This window comes from Salvelinus fontinalis, chromosome 37 (genome assembly GCF_029448725.1).
Source record: "Salvelinus fontinalis isolate EN_2023a chromosome 37, ASM2944872v1, whole genome shotgun sequence".
Lineage (NCBI taxonomy): Eukaryota > Metazoa > Chordata > Actinopteri > Salmoniformes > Salmonidae > Salvelinus > Salvelinus fontinalis.
Window position 1 is genome coordinate 5,884,865 of NC_074701.1, and position 18,215 is coordinate 5,903,079.

The 18,215-nt window shown below is 46.6% G+C and overlaps 1 protein-coding gene across 2 annotated transcripts in view; it reads right to left on the minus strand.

The window, feature by feature from the left end:
• lmbrd1 (LMBR1 domain containing 1) overlaps nt 1-18,215 on the minus strand; it is a 212,046-nt gene that overhangs the window by 112,508 nt on the left and 81,323 nt on the right. For both annotated transcript variants that reach the window (XM_055901726.1, XM_055901724.1), the window contains exon 7: nt 12,635-12,708. In XM_055901726.1, coding sequence (XP_055757701.1) covers nt 12,635-12,708 — 74 coding nt within the window. The remainder of the gene's footprint in view (nt 1-12,634; nt 12,709-18,215) is intronic.

Genomic DNA, 18,215 nt, shown 5'->3' on the forward strand with positions numbered 1-18,215 from the left:
AGAGACCAGGGTGAGAGGAGAGGGAGAGAGGACTCCAGTATGGAGAGACCAGGGTGAGAGGAGAGAGAGAAAGGACTCCAGTATGGAGAGGCCAGGGTGAGAGGAGAGGGAGAGAGGACTCCAGTATGGAGAGACCAGGGTGAGAGGAGAGGGAGAGAGGACTCCAGTATGGAGAGACCAGGGTGAGAGGAGAGGGAGAGAGGACTCCAGTATGGAGAGACCAGGGTGAGAGGAGAGGGAGAGAGGACTCCAGTATGGAGAGACCAGGGTGAGAGGAGAGGGAGAGAGGACTCCAGTATGGAGAGACCAGGGTGAGAGGAGAGGGAGAGAGGACTCCAGTATGGAGAGACCAGGGTGAGAGGAGAGGGAAAGAGGACTCCAGTATGGAGAGACCAGGGTGAGAGGAGAGGGAGAGAGGACTCCAGTATGGAGAGACCAGGGTGAGAGGAGAGGGAGAGAGGACTCCAGTATGGAGAGACCAGGGTGAGAGGAGAGGGAGAGAGGACTCCAGTATGGAGAGACCAGGGTGAGAGGAGAGGGAGAGAGGACTCCAGTATGGAGAGACCAGGGTGAGAGGAGAGGGAGAGAGGACTCCAGTATGGAGAGACCAGGGTGAGAGGAGAGGGAGAGAGGACTCCAGTATGGAGAGACCAGGGTGAGAGGAGAGGAAGAGAGGACTCCAGTATGGAGAGACCAGGGTGAGAGGAGAGGGAGAGAGGACTCCAGTATGGAGAGACCAGGGTGAGAGGAGAGGGAGAGAGGACTCCAGTATGGAGAGACCCGGGTGAGAGGAGAGGGAGAGAGGACTCCAGTATGGAGAGACCAGGGTGAGAGGAGAGGGAGAGAGGACTCCAGTATCGAGAGACCAGGGTGAGAGGAGAGAGAGAGAGGACTCCAGTATGGAGAGACCAGGGTGAGAGGTGAGAGGACTCCAGTATGGAGAGACCAGGGTGAGAGGAGAGAGAGAAAGGACTCCAGTATGGAGAGACCAGGGTGAGAGGAGAGGGAGAGAGAACTCCAGTATGGAGAGACCAGGGTGAGAGGAGAGGGAGAGAGGACTCCAGTATGGAGAGACCAGGGTGAGAGGAGAGGGAGAGAGGACTCCAGTATGGAGAGACCAGGGTGACAGGAGAGGGAGAGAGGACTCCAGTATGGAGAGACCAGGGTGAGAGGAGAGAGAGAGAGGACTCCAGTATGGAGAGACCAGGGTGAGAGGTGAGAGGACTCCAGTATGGAGAGACCAGGGTGAGAGGAGAGAGAGAAAGGACTCCAGTATGGAGAGACCAGGGTGAGAGGAGAGGGAGAGAGAACTCCAGTATGGAGAGACCAGGGTGAGAGGAGAGGGAGAGAGGACTCCAGTATGGAGAGACCAGGGTGAGAGGAGAGGGAGAGAGGACTCCAGTATGGAGAGACCAGGGTGAGAGGAGAGGAAGAGAGGACTCCAGTATGGAGAGACCAGGGTGAGAGGAGAGGGAGAGAGGACTCCAGTATGGAGAGACCAGGGTGAGAGGAGAGGGAGAGAGGACTCCAGTATGGAGAGACCAGGGTGAGAGGAGAGAGGACTCCAGTATGGAGAGACCAGGGTGAGAGGAGAGGGAGAGAGGACTCCAGTATGGAGAGACCAGGGTGAGAGGAGAGAGGACTCCAGTATGGAGAGACCAGGGTGAGAGGAGAGGGAGAGAGGACTCCAGTATGGAGAGACCAGGGTGAGAGGAGAGGGAGAGAGGACTCCAGTATGGAGAGACCAGGGTGAGAGGAGAGGGAGAGAGGACTCCAGTATGGAGAGACCAGGGTGAGAGGAGAGGGAGAGAGGACTCCAGTATGGAGAGACCAGGGTGAGAGGAGAGAGGACTCCAGTATGGAGAGACCAGGGTGAGAGGAGAGGGAGAGAGGACTCCAGTATGGAGAGACCAGGGTGAGAGGAGAGGGAGAGAGGACTCCAGTATGGAGAGACCAGGGTGAGAGGAGAGGGAGAGAGGACTCCAGTATGGAGAGACCAGGGTGAGAGGAGAGGGAGAGAGGACTCCAGTATGGAGAGAACAGGGTGAGAGGAGAGGGAGAGAGGACTCCAGTATGGAGAGACCAGGGTGAGAGGAGAGGGAGAGAGGACTCCAGTATGGAGAGACCAGGGTGAGAGGAGAGGGAGAGAGGACTCCAGTATGGAGAGACCAGGGTGAGAGGAGAGGAAGAGAGGACTCCAGTATGGAGAGACCAGGGTGAGAGGAGAGGGAGAGAGGACTCCAGTATGGAGAGACCAGGGTGAGAGGAGAGGGAGAGAGGACTCCAGTATGGAGAGACCCGGGTGAGAGGAGAGGGAGAGAGGACTCCAGTATGGAGAGACCAGGGTGAGAGGAGAGGGAGAGAGGACTCCAGTATCGAGAGACCAGGGTGAGAGGAGAGAGAGAGAGGACTCCAGTATGGAGAGACCAGGGTGAGAGGTGAGAGGACTCCAGTATGGAGAGACCAGGGTGAGAGGAGAGAGAGAAAGGACTCCAGTATGGAGAGACCAGGGTGAGAGGAGAGGGAGAGAGAACTCCAGTATGGAGAGACCAGGGTGAGAGGAGAGGGAGAGAGGACTCCAGTATGGAGAGACCAGGGTGAGAGGAGAGGGAGAGAGGACTCCAGTATGGAGAGACCAGGGTGAGAGGAGAGGGAGAGAGGACTCCAGTATGGAGAGACCAGGGTGAGAGGAGAGGGAGAGAGGACTCCAGTATGGAGAGACCAGGGTGAGAGGAGAGAGAGAGAGGACTCCAGTATGGAGAGACCAGGGTGAGAGGTGAGAGGACTCCAGTATGGAGAGACCAGGGTGAGAGGAGAGAGAGAAAGGACTCCAGTATGGAGAGACCAGGGTGAGAGGAGAGGGAGAGAGAACTCCAGTATGGAGAGACCAGGGTGAGAGGAGAGGGAGAGAGGACTCCAGTATGGAGAGACCAGGGTGAGAGGAGAGGGAGAGAGGACTCCAGTATGGAGAGACCAGGGTGAGAGGAGAGGAAGAGAGGACTCCAGTATGGAGAGACCAGGGTGAGAGGAGAGGGAGAGAGGACTCCAGTATGGAGAGACCAGGGTGAGAGGAGAGGGAGAGAGGACTCCAGTATGGAGAGACCAGGGTGAGAGGAGAGAGGACTCCAGTATGGAGAGACCAGGGTGAGAGGAGAGGGAGAGAGGACTCCAGTATGGAGAGACCAGGGTGAGAGGAGAGAGGACTCCAGTATGGAGAGACCAGGGTGAGAGGAGAGGGAGAGAGGACTCCAGTATGGAGAGACCAGGGTGAGAGGAGAGGGAGAGAGGACTCCAGTATGGAGAGACCAGGGTGAGAGGAGAGGGAGAGAGGACTCCAGTATGGAGAGACCAGGGTGAGAGGAGAGGGAGAGAGGACTCCAGTATGGAGAGACCAGGGTGAGAGGAGAGGGAGAGAGGACTCCAGTATGGAGAGACCAGGGTGAGAGGAGAGGGAGAGAGGACTCCAGTATGGAGAGACCAGGGTGAGAGGAGAGGGAGAGAGGACTCCAGTATGGAGAGACCAGGGTGAGAGGAGAGAGAGAGAGGACTCCAGTATGGAGAGACCAGGGTGAGAGGAGAGGGAGAGAGGACTCCAGTATGGAGAGACCAGGGTGAGAGGAGAGGGAGAGAGGACTCCAGTATGGAGAGACCAGGGTGAGAGGAGAGGGAGAGAGGACTCCAGTATGGAGAGACCAGGGTGAGAGGAGAGAGGACTCCAGTATGGAGAGACCAGGGTGAGAGGAGAGAGGACTCCAGTATGGAGAGACCAGGGTGAGAGGAGAGAGGACTCCAGTATGGAGAGACCAGGGTGAGAGGAGAGGGAGAGAGGACTCCAGTATGGAGAGACCAGGGTGAGAGGAAAGGGAGAGAGGACTCCAGTATGGAGAGACCAGGGTGAGAGGAGAGGGAGAGAGGACTCCAGTATGGAGAGACCAGGGTGAGAGGAGAGAGGACTCCAGTATGGAGAGACCAGGGTGAGAGGAGAGAGGAGTGAAGGAGAGTAGGGGATTCTGCAGCATTCTCTCCCTACGAACAGAGGGGAGAGAGAAGAGAGGGTGAACATAGGATACAAGAGTGTGTGATACAGAGAGAGACAGAGAGAAATAGAGACGGAATGAAAGAGAGAACTCCCAGCCTCTGATTTGTCTCCCACAAAGAAGTCTATTTGTGTGATTGACTCAGCATCACAACACAGCACATCAAAACACAAAGCTTGCTGGGAGACTTGATTTCCTGCAGGCCTATCTCACCAAGTCCCTTTAACAACATGGGGTCAACCCAGCAAAGCTGGAAAGACCAGCAACGTCTGCATCCCAAATCACACCGTAGTCACTACTCAGTGTATGACTTAGGGCACTATTTTGGGTTCTAGTCAAAGTGCACTATATAGGGAATGAGGTGCCATTTGGAACGCAAGCAACATCTCTATCCTCCAGAAGCTCCCGCGTGGCACAGCGGTCTAAGGCTCTGCAGCACAGCGGTCTAAGGCTCTGCAGCTCAGCGGTCTAAGGCTCTGCAGCTCAGCGGTCTAAGGTTCTGCAGCTCAGCGGTCTAAGGCACTGCAGCTCAGCGGTCTAAGGCACTGCAGCTCAGCGGTCTAAGGCACTGCAGCTCAGCGGTCTAAGGCACTGCAGCTCAGCGGTCTAAGGCACTGCAGCTCAGCGGTCTAAGGCTCTGCAGCTCAGCGGTCTAAGGCGCTGCAGCTCAGCGGTCTAAGGCACTGCAGCTCAGCGGTCTGATGCACTGCAGCTCAGCGGTCTAAGGCACTGCAGCTCAGCGGTCTAAGGCTCTGCAGCTCAGCGGTCTAAGGCGCTGCAGCTCAGCGGTCTAAGGCGCTGCAGCTCAGCGGTCTAAGGCGCTGCAGCTCAGCGGTCTAAGGCACTGCAGCTCAGCGGTCTAAGGCACTGCAGCTCAGCGGTCTAAGGCACTGCAGCTCAGCGGTCTAAGGCTCTGCAGCTCAGCGGTCTAAAGCTCTGCAGCTCAGCGGTCTAAGGCTCTGCAGCTCAGCGGTCTAAGGCGCTGCAGCTCAGCGGTCTAAGGCGCTGCAGCTCAGCGGTCTAAGGCGCTGCAGCTCAGCGGTCTAAGGCTCTGCAGCTCAGCGGTCTAAGGCGCTGCAGCTCAGCGGTCTAAGGTTCTGCAGCTCAGCGGTCTAAGGCTCTGCAGCTCAGTGGTCTAAGGCTCTGCAGCTCAGCGGTCTAAGGCACTGTAGCTCAGCGGTCTAAGGCACTGCATATGAGCGGTCTAAGGCTCTGCAGCTCAGCGGTCTAAGGCGCTGCAGCTCAGCGGTCTAAGGCGCTGCAGCTCAGCGGTCTAAGGCGCTGCAGCTCAGCGGTCTAAGGCGCTGCAGCTCAGCGGTCTAAGGCTCTGCAGCTCAGCGGTATAAGGCTCTGCAGCTCAGCAGTCTAAGGCACTGCAGCTCAGCGGTCTAAGGCTCTGCAGCTCAGCGGTCTAAGGCTCTGCAGCTCAGCGGTCTAAGGCACTGTAGCTCAGCGGTCTAAGGCTCTGCAGCTCAGCGGTCTAAGGCTCTGCAGCTCAGCGGTCTAAGGCTCTGCAGCTCAGCGGTCTAAGGCACTGCAGCTCAGCGGTCTAAGGCACTGCAGCTCAGTGCTAGAGGCGTCACTACAAACCCTGGTTTGATTCCAGGCCGTATCACAACCGGCCGTGATTGGGAGTCCCATAGGGCGGCGCACAATTGGCCCAGCGTCGTCCGGGTTAGGGTTTGGCCGGTGTAGGGTTAGGGTTAGGATTTGGCCGGTGTAGGGTTAGGGTTAGGGGTAGAATTTGGCCGGTGTAGGGTTAGGGTTGGGGGTAGGGTTTGGCCTGTGTAGGGTTAGGGGTAGGGTTTGGCCGGTGTAGGCCGCCATTGTAAATAATAATTTGTTCTTAACCTGTTATGGCTGCACGCTGAATATTGAAAAAACTGGAAAATGTGTGCACATTTTCAAACGGCCTCCTAAGAAACTTTTTATTTTCCAATATGCATATATTTACTACTGTTGGATAGATAACAGTCTGTAGTTTCTAAAAAGGTTTGAATTGTTTCTCTAAGTCGAACAGAAATATTTTTACAGCCATTTTCCCAGCCGAATTGAGTTTCCCAAAATGCGATGTGTCTCTTTAAGACCTTCTCTATAAAAGGCCATTTGACTTGGGACCATAGGGACACGTCAGAGGTGTACGTCAGACTGTAATGCGGAAGTGAGAATTGAAAGGAGTCGAATATCTCGTCCCTGGACTGAATAACAGAACTTCTTGTGAGACCTGCGCAGTTAAAATAAAAATCCGGGCGCGAAGGATAATTTGATCTCGGCTTCTGGAACAAGGTAGATAACGTTGAATATGATGCCTGACTACGATATTATTTGCTACATGTCACAAAATCATCCTAAAGTAGGTTTTTTCAATATACTTTAATTATATTATTGCAATTTATTCTGGACTTTAGATGTGAAACGACGGAAGAATTTTTTGAAGAAACGCTTTCTGGCGCAGCAATGCTACCGTGCTAGCTAACCAAAGAGGGAAATAATTCGTTCTGGAACCCAACTAAAGACTCTACTGGACATTGGACCCCGTTACAACATTCTGATGGAGTACCAAGAAAGATAAGACCCAATTTGGGATGCTTTTTCATATATATGTCGAACTGTTGAATGCTAACGCTGCTAACTATGCTAGGCTAACGCTTGACTAGAATCAATGCTGCCTTATGCTAGCTTATGATGTTAGCTAATATAACGATATATTGTGTTTTCGCTGTAAAACACTTCAAAAATCGGAAATGTTGTCTGTATTCACAAGATATCTGTCTTTCATTAGTTATCCACCATATGTTTTTCTGAAATGTTTTATGAGGTGTAATTAGTAGCCGACGTTGGTGTATGTATTTTCTCTGGCTACTCCCGGCTGGATTCAGACTGTAGCTATGTATTAGCATTTTTGGGTAGCATCAATGTAAAACAGATTTATAGCTAAAATATGCACTTTTTATGAACAAAACATAGATTTATTGTGTAACATGTTATATGACTGTCATCTGAGGTCGTTTTTTCTGGGCTCTTTAGGTTGGTTTTAGTTTATTTCGGTTGGTTGTGCATGCTACTTCAATCATAATTCATACTTCATAATCATAATTCATACGTGTCTGTCCACTTTTGTATTTGGTGGTGAGCTAACATAAATATATGTGGTGTTTTCTCTGTAAAACATTTAAAAAATCGGACATGTTGGCTGGATTGACAAGATGTTTATCTTTCAAATGCTGTATTGGACTTGTTAATGTGTAAAAGTTAAATATTTTTAAAAAATAGATTTTGAATTTCGCGCTCTGCAGCTGTTGTCATTTTCGGTCCGAGGTCGGGCTTGCACCCCAAACAGGTTATCTGACTTTAATAGTTAAATAAAGGTTAAATAAAAAGAAGTGGCCAGTGTAATTATCCACTCTTTAAAGAAGGACTGTAGAAAGCAAAGTGAAGCAGAGAGAACAGAACAGTGGGGTTAAATCCATGCTGAGCAGGACTATACATCTTTAAAGAGAGAGAGGCTCTTTAGAAACTCAATCTATGTGATTGTGTATTGTTTATACAAAGAGGCCTGGTCTGCTTCAAATGGAGGACCTCATGTCATTTCTTGAATAACAGCATTATTTATATATATATATGTGTATGTGTATGTGTGTGTGTATGTGTGTGTGTGTGTGTGTGTGTGTGTGTGTATGTAGAAACGCACATCCCACCTGAGGATCTGTCTATTTCCTGTGTTTGAGGGGAGCAAAATCCACTTGTCACTTAAATCTCGATGGATTGATTGCTTTCCTTTTACTCCTGCGACTCTTTCATACCCGTCGTGCCTGTCGTTTCTTCCCTGTTAACATTACGACCGTGGAAATGTTTGTAATGACCTGTCAAACACACCTAGTAATGGCTGTAATGGGCTGAATGGGATACATTGTCTTTCTGTTGATTCTATAAGAACGCTTATGCTTCCTCTTGGGATTTAACACACCATCTTGACACTGACTGTACGTTACAAGAAAGAGAACTGAACTTTATTTTGATGAGTGTTCATTTAAAAAATATAAAAAAGTTAATTGAAAAAAGTTAGAATTTAATACAGTTGGAATGTTTACAAATTAGATGCGCTGAAATGAAAGCAACTTCCAAAAATGAAAACTGGGATGATAGTGATATTATATCTGATCTCACAAACAATTTAAAGTATGTTTAGATCGGTGTAATAGCCAAGCATTTTATTTTAAATCCCGTGGGTATCTTCCATGACATACTTGTTTAATAATGCCTGAGAACGTGACACCAGTAATGAATGAGGCAGTCTAGACAGCGCAGGTGAGAGCAGGTAGAGCAGACAGAGCAGTTGTTTGTGGGTGAAGCCTAGCTCCACCCCGTTATGTTAAATTATTAATATATGCAAATACACCTGGTGCATTTATGCAAATATGACACATATAACTCTCTTTAATTTAACACTTTTGTGGTGGAAATTACAGATACAATAATCAAATATATAAATATATGAGTGCATTCTAAGAAAAAAAAAGACATTTGACAAAAGTGACAATAAATTGAATATCTAAAATCCCACCAAAATCCATGAACTTCATTCATTATTTGTCTGCACCCACCAGTAAAGTATTTTATGTTCTATAATTCAGTCAATATCTGCTGTATTGTAACTATTCTAAGTGTGGAGTATCTTCAACCGCTACACTTGTATTAACATCTGCGAACCATGTGTATGTGACAAATAACATTTGATTGGAACTGTTGCTTTTAATTGAACTGTTATTAAAACTATTTGATGACCGTTTCTAGTGTACGTACAGTTGAAGTTGGAAGTTTACATACACTCAATTAGTATTTGGTAGCATTGCCTTTAAATTGTTCATCTTGGGTCAAACATTTCAAGGAGCCTTCCACAAGCTTCCCACAATAAGTTGGGTGAATTTTGGCCCATTCCTCCTGACAGAGCTGGTGTAACTGAGTCAGGTTTGTGGGCCTCCTTGCTCGCACACACTTTTTCAGTTCTGCCCACCCACACATTTTCTATAGGATTTGAGGTCAGGGCTTTGTGATGGCTCCAATACCTTAACTTTGTTGTCCTTAGGCAATATTGCCACAACTTTGGAAGTATGCTTGGCGTCATTGTCCATTTGGAAGATCCATTTGCGACCAAGCTTTAACTTCTTGACTGATGTCTTGAGATGTTGCTTCAATATATCCACGTAATTTTCCATCCACATGATGCCATCTATTTTGTGAAGTGCACCAGTCCCTCCTGTTGCAAAGCATACCCACAACATGATGCTGCCACCCCTGTGTTTCATGGTTGTGATGGTGTTCTTCAGCTTGCAAGCCGCCCCCTTTTTCCTCCAAACATAACAATGGTCATTATGACCAAACAGTTATTTTTTGGTTTCATCAGACCAGAGGACATTTCTCCAAAAAGTACGATCTTTGTCCCCATGTGCAGTTGCAAACCGTAGTCTGGCTTTTTTATGGTGGTTTTGGAGCAGTGGCTTCTTCCTTGCTGAGCGGCCTTTCAGGTTATGTCGATATAGGACTCGTTATACTGTGGATATAGATACTTTTGTACCCATTTCCTCCAGCATCTTCACAAGCTCCTTTGCTGTTGTTCTGGGATTGAATTGCACTTCATCTCTAGGAGACAGAACGCGTCTCCTTCCTGAGCGGTATGACAGCTGCGTGGTCCCATGGTGTTTATACTTGCGTACTATTGTTTGTACAGATGAACGTGGTACCTTCAGGCGTTTGGAAATTGCTCCCAGATGAACCAGACTTGTGGAGATCTGCAATTTTTTGTCTGAGGTCTTGGCTGATTTCTTTTGATTTTCCCATGATGTCAAGCAAAGATGCACTGAGTTTGAAGGTAGACCTTGAAATACATACACAGGTACACCTCCAATTGACTCAAATGATGTCTATTAGCCTATCAGAAGCTTTTAAAGCCATGACATAATTTTCTGGAATTTTCCAAGCTGTTTAAAGGCAGCTTGGTGTATGTAAACTTCTGACCCACTGGAATTGTGATGCAGGGAATTATAAGTGAAATAATCTGTCTGTAAATAATATTCAGAAAAATTACTTGTGTCATGCACGAAGTAGATGTCCTAACCGACTTGCCAAAACTGTAGTTTGTTAACAAGAAATTTGTGGAGTGGTTGAAAAGCGAGTTTTAATGATTCCAACCTAAGTGTTTGTAAACTTCCGTACGTGTGTGTGTGTGTGTGTGTGTGTGTTGCTCCCCTCTCCCACTGACACCACCACCCCACCCCCTCCAGACATGTTCAGTTCACAGACTAGGTACCATGATAGCAGCCATGAAAAATAGACAACATTAAGGAGTGTTAGGGCACAGTCAATTTCTCTTATCTGGTAGAAAAACCTGGGACAGCTACAGTATGCTGAGGGAATCAAAATACAGGCCGATATTAAATGGCCCGAGCCTGACATGTATAAATAGGGGGCGAACAAGTGCGACGGCGGAGCGTACTTATACATCACGTCAAAAGCCCCCAGCACTCTCAGGTGAAAGACGACGGCCAATGTGAGTGATTGAATGTCACATCCCTAGAATCACAAAGCATTACTAATACTGAAAGGCCACTCAATCACTGAGAGCATCTGTAGGTCTCTAAGATGCTGTGATTCATACATGTTCTCTCTTCTCTAACTAAATTCACTGAACCAAATATTTAGTCAAATAGATAGTGTTCACCTTAGGCTAAGACTACACTGTAGTAGTACTAGTAGTACTAGTAGCAGCAGTAATGGTTGCAGGGATGTACATTTCTTAAGTAAAAATACTTTAAAGTACTACTTATGTAGTTTTTTTTGGTATCTGTACTTTACTATTTATATTTTTGACTACTTTTACTTTTACTTCACTACATTCCTAAAGAAAATGATGTACGTTTTACTCCATACATTTTCCCTGACACCCAAAAGTACTTGTTATATTTTGAATTCTTAGCAGGACAGTAAAATGGTCTGACTCACACACGTATCAAGAGAACATTCCTGGTCATCCCTACTGCCTCTGATCTGGCGGACTCACTAAACAAAAATGCTTCGCTTGAAAATGATGTCTGAGTGTTGGAGATAGCCCCTGGCTATGAGTAATTTTAAAAAACAAGAAAATGCTTAAGTATATTTTAGCAATTACATTTACTTTTGATACATAAGTATATTTAAAACCAAATACTTTTAGACTTTTACTTTACTTAGCATTTTACTGGGTGACGTTCACTTTAACTTGAGTCATTTTCCGTTAAGGTATCTTTACTTTTACTCAAGTATGACAATTTGGTACTTTTCCACCACTGAGTGGTGGTGGTGGTAGTGGTAGTGGTGGTGGTAGTAGTATTGGTGGTGTGAGTGGTAGAAGTAGTGGTGGTGGTAGTAGTAGTAGTGGTGGTAGTAGTTGTAGTAGTAGTACTGGTAGTGCTGGTAATAATAGTAGTAGTAGTGGTAGTAGCAGTAGTGGTAGTAGTAGTAGTACTGGTAGTGGTAATGGTGGTAGTAGTAGTGGTGGTAGTGTTAGTAGTGGTAATGGTATTAGTAGTGGTAGTAGTGAACCACTACTATCACTACTACTACCACTACCACCACCACCACCATTACCCCTACTAGTAGTAATGGTAGTGGTAGTAGTGGTGGTAGTAGTGGTAGTATTAGTGGTGGTAGTGGTAGTATTAGTGGTGGTAGTGGTGGTAGTAGTAGTAGTAGTGGTGGTGATGGTAGTAGTTTTAGTGGTAATGGTAGCACTAGTGGTAGTAGTGGTAATGGAAGTAGTAGTAGTAGTAGTCGTAGTAGTGGTAATGGTAGTAGTAGTGGTAATGTTAGCACTAGTGGTAGTAGTGGTAGTGGAAGTAGTAGTGGTAATGGTAGTAGTGGTGGTGGTAATGGTAGTGGTAATGGTAGTATTAGTGGTAGTAGTAATAGAAGTAGTAGCATTAGTGGTAGTAGTAGTGGTAGTAGTAGCAGTAGTGGTAATGGAGGTTGCAGTAGTAGTGGTAGTAGTAGTAGTAGTAGTAGTAGTAGTAGTAGTAGTGGTAGTAGTAGCAGTAGTAGAAGCAGTGGTAGTTGTAGTAGAAGCAGTGGTAGTAGTTGTAGTAGTAGTAGCAGTAGTAGAAGCAGTGGTAGTTGTAGTAGAAGCAGTGGTAGTAGTTGTAGTAGTAGTAGCAGTAGTAGAAGCAGTGGTAGTAGTAGTAGTAGAAATACTGATGTGTTCTAAATATTTCACTTCAAAACTGTACCCTTTCCAATCCTGTGTAGTTCAGTTGGTTAGAATGTGGCGTTAGCAACACCAAGGTCATGGGTTTCAGCCTACATACATGACTGAACAGACAGGGAGGTCATGTCCCTTTAAGCCACTGGACCACTAACACTTGGAACCTTTCCCCTTGGAAGATTAGATTATTTTATGTGCGGTTATGGCCCTCTCGAGCCACATGCAAATCAATGAAGTGACAGCGGCCATTGGCCACCCGTCGAAGGTCCCTGGTCCCCACTCACTCACCCTGTAAGTGATCCCTGCCAGGACACACACAATGTAAGTGATCAAAACACACACACACAAACACACACAGACTCACCGTGTAAGTGATCACTGCCAGCATGCCAATCAAGGTCAAGGAGCTGATGGAGAAAGACAGGGCTGGTACACCATCTGTAGGGGAGGGAGAGGGAGAGAGAAAGAGAGAGGGAGGGAGAAAGAAAAGCAAGAGAGATAAAAGGAGAGAGAAGAGAGGGAGAGAGAGAAATAGAAGGGAGGGTGAGAGAGAGAGTGAGAGTGTGTGAGAGAGAGAGAGAGAAATAGAAGGGAGAGAGAGAGAGAGAGAGAGAGAGAGAGCACAAGCATTTTAAGTAGATGTCAAACAGTGAGAGCATGTTCTATCTGTTCTCTTCCGGTAACTGTAACTGAAATGATGAATGGACACTTGAGGAGATATTTCAATCAGCTGAAAGAGATGCCTGTTTCAGATCATGTACATGTTTGATTTGTTTCCATTCGTTCCCCCATTTCATCTCTGCTTCAAGGGTTGTCACAGAAAGGTCACAGATACTTTTGGCCTCGAAACATCAAACTTTTTCCGTACGTCAGGAAAAATACATTTAGAAATGAAAAAGGACATTTGGAACAGTCTAATATCATTTCAAATGCTGAAGAGAGTGTTATATGAAAAAGGACATTAAGAAAGCACTAATGTTATCCCAGTATATTATTTCAGAGTTCAGCATATTAACAAAAGTGTGCTTTACCATTTGTAAAGAACATTTAAAATGGATGTGCTTTAAGATTTTAGGCTGGGTATCTGTAAAGCACTTTGTGACAACTGCTGATGTAAATAGAGCTTTATGAAATACATTTGATTGATTATAAATTGATTGATGTTGAGAAAAATAGAATACTATTATAGATCCTAAACAATCCAAAAGTGCAGTATATTAACAAAGCCAAACGCCTGGCTCGCTGTCCTGTTGATTAGCTTGATGTGTGTCACCTTTGATGGAGAAGAAGAAAGGCCATTTGATGAGAAGGGAACGGGGGAGAAGGTGGCCGGGGCTACCCGTCAGGGATGAAGGACAGTGAGTATCAGTCAGACCAGCTGTCAGGGATGGAGCCAGAAGACCCAGAAGACAGAACGATTGATGGGTAGAGTGATCGCCTCTCTCCCATGATAGGATCCCAACTGTCAGGGAAGAGAGGGCTGAAAGCAGCCCCACTGTTGGCCCCTCATGGTTCCCCCTGGTTCTTGCCACAGTTCCCCCTCTGGCCCTCAGAAGCAGGCCTAAGCCCTGAGGTGCCTAGCAACAGACCTGGGACCAAATACTATTTGAAATGGTTTTATTTTATTTAGCCTTAAAATAAATCAAATAAACCCTGACAACCTGGAGTGCCAGATGGTTCTAATGGTTGCCCGTAATTGTTACTCTTCGTGCTGGTTTTACCCTGGTTCTCTGTACTGTTCACCATTACCTGGGTTCAAATATATTTGTAATACTTTAGATGGGCTTAATTGAGCTTTCCTGGCACAACGGAACAGATGTAGAAGTCCCAAAAGTGCAAACCCTGCCCACCTGGCACTCCAGGCAAGCTAAAACAAACACTCAAATTACTGGAAATGATTTCAAATAGTATTTGAACCCAGGTATGCCTAGTGGTGTCGAGATCACCTGTCATGTTGAGCCTAGATATTACAGTATCCCGCTGCCTACCAGGCGGCTCAATCATCCTACTTCAAAACACAAACCCCTATTTCCTACAGAGCAGTCATTTGATCATCAAAAACAACAAACTCCCCTTTATTTATTGATGACATCTCCAAGATAGACGCTGCGTTACCGTTTCTCGCAAACCACTTTTGTGGGCTAGGACTTCCAGGACACAGACACGGGAGGAAAATGGATATAAATTAAATACTTGCGCTTAATTGTCGTGTGGGCATAACGGGGAAAAGAACAAACGTGTTTGAAGTCTGACAGCCTGAAATGAGCATTAACATTTGAATAGGTGTTTTCCTTTGTGATCTCCTCCAGCTTTTGTTAAGTGTCTGAGCTTGGTAAGTACGAGAGACAATACGCTGGGCAGGTTCTGCAGAGGACAGCACCAGTGAAGTCCCCGCACAAAGAGACAGACCGGGGGATGTTATGTCTGCTGCCTCTGTCGGCTTTGGGTTGATTAAATCTGATTTTTCAGGGGATTAGACAGAGAGAATATAGTCTATTACCAGGTGTGGTGCTCCACATCAGACGAAGAAAGCTAGGTTCCATAGACATGGAGAGAAGGCAAACCCCCACCACTCTCAGCATCAGACGAAGAAGAAAGCTAGGTTCCATAGACATGGAGAGAAGGCAAACCTCCACCACTCTCAGCATCAGACGAAGAAGAAAGCTAGGTTCCATAGACATGGAGAGAAGGCAAACCTCCACCACTCTCAGCATCAGACGAAGAAGAAAGCTGGGTCCCATAGACATGGAGAGAAGGCAAACCTCCACCACTCTCAGCATCAGACGAAGAAGAAAGCTAGGTTCCATAGACATGGAGAGAAGGCAAACCTCCACCACTCTCAGCATCAGACGAAGAAGAAAGCTAGGTTCCATAGACATGGAGAGAAGGCAAACCTCCACCACTCTCAGCATCAGACGAAGAAGAAAGCTGGGTCCCATAGACATGGAGAGAAGGCAAACCTCCACCACTCTCAGCATCAGACGAAGAAGAAAGCTGGGTCCCATAGAAATGGAGAGAAGGCAAACCTCCACCACTCTCAGCATCAGACGAAGAAGAAAGCTGGGTCCCATAGACATGGAGAGAAGGCAAACCTCCACCACTCTCAGCATCAGACGAAGAAGAAAGCTAGGTCCCATAGACATGGAGAGAAGGCAAACCTCCACCACTCTCAGCATCAGACGAAGAAGAAAGCTGGGTCCCATAGACATGGAGAGAAGGCAAACCTCCACCACTCTCAGCATCAGACGAAGAAGAAAGCTGGGTCCCATAGACATGGAGAGAAGGCAAACCTCCACCACTCTCAGCATCAGACGAAGAAGAAAGCTAGGTTCCATAGACATGGAGAGAAGGCAAACCTCCACCACTCTCAGCATCAGACGAAGAAGAAAGCTAGGTTCCATAGACATGGAGAGAAGGCAAACCTCCACCACTCTCAGCATCAGACGAAGAAGAAAGCTAGGTTCCATAGACATGGAGAGAAGGCAAACCTCCACCACTCTCAGCATCAGACGAAGAAGAAAGCTAGGTTCCATAGATATGGAGAGAAGGCAAACCTCCACCACTCGCAGCATCAGACGAAGAAGCAAGCTGGGTCCCATAGACATGGAGAGAAGGCAAACCTCCACCACTCTCATTGGGGGCTATCGCCATTTTACAGTAGTCCGTTTTTTTATTATTATTCTTCATTGGCGGTTTGTAAACAAACTGAAAATATGCATACCACCACCTACTGTGCTGGACTGTGTAGTCTGAACAGGCATACATCCATAAAGCCTTTAATGTCCATGCAAAACAGGCTTTGTGGAAAATGTGCCTTCTATCCAACTCTGCCGGAATCTTTAAGTGCAGGAATGAGATCAGGAGCCCCTTATCTCCTAGTGCATATAGCCTAGGCCCTTCAGGCTCTGTGTACACTGAGGAGAGGAGCCTTCCTACCGTCCACCGATGCAGTGAGGAGAAGTGTTTATTAAAACAGCTGCTTCAGCCCCAGCACTCCCAGACAGCACTCGGCTGCTTCTCCTCCCTGGCTGTAGCAGAGATGGAATCATGCAGATATGGACACGCACACTAAGCTGCAACTGGATTAGCAGGCATGCAGGTGGTGGTGAAAGTGGATGTAGAGAGAGAGAGAGAGACACACACACACACACACACACACACACACACACACACACAGGTGGAAGTGGATGTAGAGCGAAGATGAGAAGCTGTCTGAGACATGTTGGTGTAAGACCTGGGGGGGTCTGTCTGTTCAAATAGCTGGTGAGATTATCATGGCGAACCATGGAAAAATACTGTTGTTATGCCCCTTAAGGTACAAGCACAAGATATTTATGGAACTGTACATGGATAGTAGGAGATATCCAAGCAATCCTGTCATACAGTATAGCCAGGTGTTTACAGCATGTTTAAAGGGTGAATATGGGACAGGGGTCAAGGAGAATAAAACCACTCACCAGTGACCATAGTATTGTTTTAATCATGTGTCATTACTATTCCTGTTGGCTACTGAGGTGGGGTTGGTGAGTTGTTCCCCGATAACATGTTTCATATATTTCCTTTAACTCTAAAGGACAGCTTCTTCCACTGCTTCTCAGTTTCAAAAGGATAAACACCCTGATATTGCTGAACATTGACAACAAGCTTTAAAATATTTAGTGATGAGAAGACAATATTGTCTTAAAAAACAGCTGCACTTTCTTCCACTGTTTCTCAACAGTCTGAGTCACTAACTATTGTTGAACACTGAAACTGCCGACAGGCATCAAAACTCTTCAGTGTGGCGTCCCGTGCTCAGTCTTCCATCCTGGTCTTATTAAATGGGTCTGCTTCTCCAGTCGCTTGATCTGGTAAGCAGGAGGGCTAAGGAAAGGGGGAAGGGGTGACCTACTCAGATGCACAACTGAATGCATTCAACCAAAATGTGTCTTTTGCATTTAACCCAACCCCTCTGAATCAGAGAGGTGAGGGGGGGCTGTTTAAGGACAGTCCCAAAACGCACCCTATTCCCTACAGTTGAAGTCGGAAGTTTACATACACTTAGGTTGGAGTCATTAAAACTAATTTTTCAACCACTCCACAAATTTCTTGTTAACGAACTATAGCTTTGGCAAGTCGGTTAGGACATCTACTTTGTGCATGAGAAGTAATTTCTCCAACAATTGTTTACAGACAGATTATTTAACTTATAACTCATTGTATCACAATTCCAGTGGGTCAGAGGTTTACATACACTAAGTTGACTGTGCCTTTAAACAGCTTGGAAAATTCCAGAAAAGTATGTGATGGCTTTAGAAGCTTCTGATAGGCTAATTGACATAATTTGAGTTAATTGGAGGTGTACCTGTGGATGTATTTCTTTGGTGCAATAAGTGCAATTCAATCCCAGAACAACAGCAAAGGAGCTTGTGAAGTTGCTGGAGGAAACAGTTACAAAAGTATCTATATCCACAGTAAATCGAGTCCTATATCGACATAACCTGAAAGGCCGCTCAGCAAGGAAGAAGCCACTGCTCCAAAACGGCCATAAAAAAAGCCAGACTACGGTTTGCAACTGCACATGGGGACAAAGATCCTACTTTTTGGAGGAATATCCTCTGGTCTGATGAAACAAAAATAGAACTGTTTGGTCATAATGACCATCGTTATGTTTGGAGGAAAAAGGGGGAGGCTTGCAAGCTGAAGAACACCATCCCAACCATGAAACACAGGGGTGGCAGTATCATGTTGTGGGGGTGCTTTGCTGCAGGAGGGACTGGTGCACTTCACAAAACAGATGCCATCATGAGGAAGGACAATTACGTGGATACATTGAAGCAACATCTCAAGACATCAGTGAGGAAGTTAAAGCTTAGTCGCAAATGGTTCTTCCAAATGGACAATGACCCCAAGCATACTTCCAAAGTTGTGGTAAAATGGCTTAAGGAACACAAAGTCAAGGTATT